General features: G+C 42.9%; 1 protein-coding gene across 1 annotated transcript; it reads left to right on the plus strand.

Moving 5' to 3' along the window:
* The first annotated feature begins 2,541 nt into the window (after positions 1-2,541).
* LOC102894009 (olfactory receptor 1G1-like) lies at positions 2,542-3,243 on the plus strand. Its single transcript, XM_015594108.2, has one exon. The coding sequence runs from the start codon at positions 2,542-2,544 to the stop codon at positions 3,241-3,243; it is 702 nt and encodes a 233-aa protein (XP_015449594.2).
* Positions 3,244-4,276: the final 1,033 nt, after the last annotated feature.

Consider the following 4,276-nt stretch of genomic DNA (forward strand, 5'->3'; position numbering starts at 1 on the left):
AGGCACCTACCCGTGAAAAGTCAGAGCTCCTCCTGGCTCCTGTGCCTGAACTACCACTAAAAATCTGAGTCTTCGGTCTCTGCTCTACAACTCCTGACATGATTTCTTAGGCAGACAATTTGACAGCGAACCCAATCTCCCACTTGGAAGTGTCACAGATTGAAGGTGGCCAGTATCTCCAGGTAACAACTGAGGCATGGCGATGGGGAGAGAGAGCGGAGTCTACCAAAGGCTCACCTGTGCACACAAAGGCACACATACTGCCCATAGAAAACACACGTGCAACCCATTGAGTTTCTTCTCCCTTTTTCCTTTTCCCTTATCCCTTTTGCCCACCATTTTCTGGCTCTTCTGTTCACCATGAGGGGCATCTAATTCTGGTGTTCATCACACCCCTAATTGTGAGACTTACAGTATACTGGAGATCGGGTTTAAGACAACCTTCCCCAAAGCCCATCAGTAACTTGAGGGAGCACCTGTGTGCCAACAAAGCATAAATCTCTCAGTCCCCTCAGGCAGGCATGTTTCTCAATTCACTCTCAAGCATCAAACCAGGTACCTACCAGTAATTAACCCCCCTCTACATCCACTTAAACTTTACTAACCTCGGTCGCATCCTTTCTTTTTCTTAGAACTTGAGCCATCAAATAACTTCTAAGATAGACTTATTTATTCTCATTATACAATTAATAATAGGGGCCTTTTAGGAATAAGCTATCAGACCACCTTTACACTTGGTTTCCACATGCCAAAACAAATGCTTTGCCATCAGAAGATTTGAGTAGAGTCATAATCCTTCAAAGGTGGTGCTGCTGCTGCTGATGATGATGATGATAATGACTTCTATACTGACATCTCACAATTTACAAGCCCAACCTACAGGCAGTGACCAGGACACAACAACAAAGCACCATCACTTTCTTAAAAATAGCCAAAATAATAACAAATCATATTATTGACACAATATGTGCCAGCTGACATCAATATATTATACAATCATTTTCTAATCTAATTTAAGCTTCATAACCAACCTATCCATTTAATTCTATTATTATTCCATTCAAGCAGGTATAGAAACGAAAGGCAAAAAATGTTGATTACATCAAGAGTAAGAGTGGGAGAATTCTGTCAGACTCCAGAGAGTGTGTTATCTTTTTAATCATGACACTAAATAAAGGTGACATTAGCACATGCTGCCACTGACAGCTCACTGCATTTATTCCTCCACACTATCGAACAGGAACACTGGAATTTCTCATCTTCATTGCACATCATGGTTCATAAACACCTTCTACTGATTCCAGCATTTGGTCTCTTCTACAAGCCCATCAGGTAGGGTTGTTATCGATAGGTGATAGATAAGTAAAGGAAGAGTCAGAGGGAGTAAACCGTTTCCAAGATTAAAAGACACATAAGGAACAGAGCTGGAAGCAGGTCGTCCGATGCTTTTCCAGGGCGTCGTGTGTCCCAGGGTCACATTTCACCAACTACTGCTGACCGTGACAATTACATCATTCCTCCTAATAGCACTGTGCCCCCATATATGTATATTTTTTTATCATCACTTCAATGACTCTATGAAGGAGTCACACATGGTTACGAACTAGAAAATATGGATTCAAAGTCAAGTAACTGACCAAGATCAGACCAAGAATAAGAAACAGTGAAAGGATTCTCATCTATACTCCAGATTTTCAAAGCCCAGATATTAAAACAGAAGACGTTGATGGTGAGATTGATTGATGTTAAAATCAAAATTATGTGCCCTATAATAAAGGTCCTTTCACTTTGTAACGTTCCCGCAAACACACTAATGCTCTGGAAGGATCTTCAATGACAAAGTGAGCCAGATCACCCCCAGCCCACTTAGAGACCCCTAAACCCAAACTGGCTCCTCTCTGAAGAAACCAGTCTTGCTGCCATCTCCCTCAATACACACTCACACACATACACAAAGAGCAACTTGTTTTTCCCAGTAAATCCTAGTATATGCAAGACTCCAAAATGAGCGTGACAATAACGTAATGAAATTAACATTAAAGTAGTTCTAAAGTTTCTATAAAATTATAGAAACTAAAGTTTAGAAACTAAAGTATAGAATTATAGAAACTATAGTTCTAAAGTTTCTATAAAATTATAGAATTATATTTAAAGAGGTTCTTTACATGAATCCCACTTCAGTCTCACTTAAGCAATCCATGTGGGAAACTTGCCACATTTCAGTAATCTAGAACACAAACTACATATCCATTCTGATGTTTTATATTCATAGTTCACCGCCCTCAAATGTGTACATGTATGCAAACCAGCCCTTATAGCTACTAGAGAAGCTCAGTGACCTCTTCCAGGAATCAAGAAAAACAGACCGAAATCCTTGAACTCTGTAATATATAGAGCCAGTCTTTATTCAAACAAGATTCTTCTTTAACTTCTCTGCCTTCAAAGGAAATTAGAAACCAAACCAGCGTCTCTGACTTCCTGCTCCTGGGCTTCTCTGAACACCCAGAGCAGCAGCCGCTCCTTTTCGGACTCTTCCTGGGTATGTACCTGGTTACAGTATTGGGAAACCTGCTCATCATTCTGGCCATAGGTACTGACCACCATCTCCATACTCCCATGTACTTTTTCCTGGCCAACCTGTCCTTCATCGATACCTGCTTCTCCTGCACCATTGTCCCCAAGCTGCTGGTGAACATCCAGACACAGCACCATACCATCTCCCACACTGGGTGCCTCGTGCAGATGTATTTCTTCATAGCACTGGCCCTGATAGATGACTTCCTGCTGGCTGTGATGGCATATGACCGCTACGTGGCCATCTGTCTTCCTCTACACTACACCACAATCATATGTCCCCAACGCTGTGTATTGCTGGTTACCACATCCTGGCTCTGTTCTCACATCCTGGCCTTCTCACTCACTCTCCTGATGTCTCAGTTCTCTTTCTGTGCCTCTCATTCCATCCCACACTTCTTCTGTGATCTTCTCCCACTCCTCAAACTTACCTGCTCAGACACCCATGCTTTTCAGATCATGATGTTTGCTGAGGCAGCCCTCTCAGGTGTGGTCCCTCTCACCTGTGTCCTGGTCTCTTATGCCCACATCATCCATACCATCCTCAGGGTCCCCTCTGCTGGGGGGAAGCACAAAGTCTTCTCTACCTGTGGCTCTCACCTGTCAGTGGTCACTCTCTTCTATGGGACACTCTCTCTGGTGTATTACCAGCCCGCTTCCTCCTACTAGTGGTGGCATCTGTGATGTATACAATGGTGACCCCCATGCTGAACCCCTTTATCTACAGCCTGAGGAACAGGGACATGAAGGGGGCTTTGTGGAGACTCTTTGGCTGGAGAAAATACTCTACTCAGTAAAGAGTCCTTCCCCAGCCTGGACGCTCAGGCTCTTTGAAATGCCTTCCCCCTGGACTTCTCTGTTGTATTTCTGAAACCCAAATCCAAGTCTGGTTGGAGCTCAGCGGCACAAGCCAGTTTGACAAATGAAAAAATTGCCGAAGTTCAGAGAACTGGAATAGGATCGACTGGCCCAGGACAGAGCTGCAGCCTGGAAGGGGGCATAGCCAGTAATCCCCAACAGGCTGACTTGATTAGTGCATATAGGTGTCCAAACAGATTCAGACCAGAGAATGGGGGCTACCCAAAAAAAAAAATGACATCCAATAGAACTCAGGTTCTAAAACGGAGCCATTAGCAGCTCAGTCTGTAATCCACAGGTCCCTCCCAATTAGAAGACATGATGACAAGACTACGAGAGTCATGGTGTCTGAGTTCCAAGGGCCATATCCAAGGCCTGCTTTGGAAGCAACTCACTCATAGTGGTTAACACTCACATAAAAAAAGCTGAACCGAAAAGACACCTCATTGGCTGGAATGAAGGGAGTAAGAATAATGCCAATACTGTTACCAGAGAGAAAATCAAGGTACAGATAGATCAGGGGGCTAGCCGCAAATCTCACAATCGGGATTAAATCTAAAACTGCCTATGTGGCAAAAGAAAGATACTAGACTGTTGTCTATCACGACACACCAAAATTAACTCAAAATGGATTAAGGACCTGAATAGAAGACCTGAAACAATAAAATGCATAGAAGAAAACATAGGAACTAAACTCAAGGACTTTGGACTTAAAGAGGATTTTATGAATTTGACCTCAAAAGCAAGGGAAGTAAAAGCTAAAATAAATGAATGGGACTACATCAAACTGAAAAGCTTCTGCTCAGCAAATAAACTATCAACAAGGTAAAGAGACAACCATCCA

The sequence above is a fragment of the Pteropus alecto genome, unplaced genomic scaffold, assembly GCF_000325575.1.
Source record: "Pteropus alecto unplaced genomic scaffold, ASM32557v1 scaffold67, whole genome shotgun sequence".
NCBI classification, from domain to species: Eukaryota; Metazoa; Chordata; class Mammalia; order Chiroptera; family Pteropodidae; genus Pteropus; species Pteropus alecto.

Excerpts from the sequence above, each read along its gene's own strand:
- LOC102894009 (XM_015594108.2), top strand. The coding sequence starts at position 2,542 with ATGTACCTGGTTACAGTATTGGGAAACCTGCTCATCATTCTGGCCATA.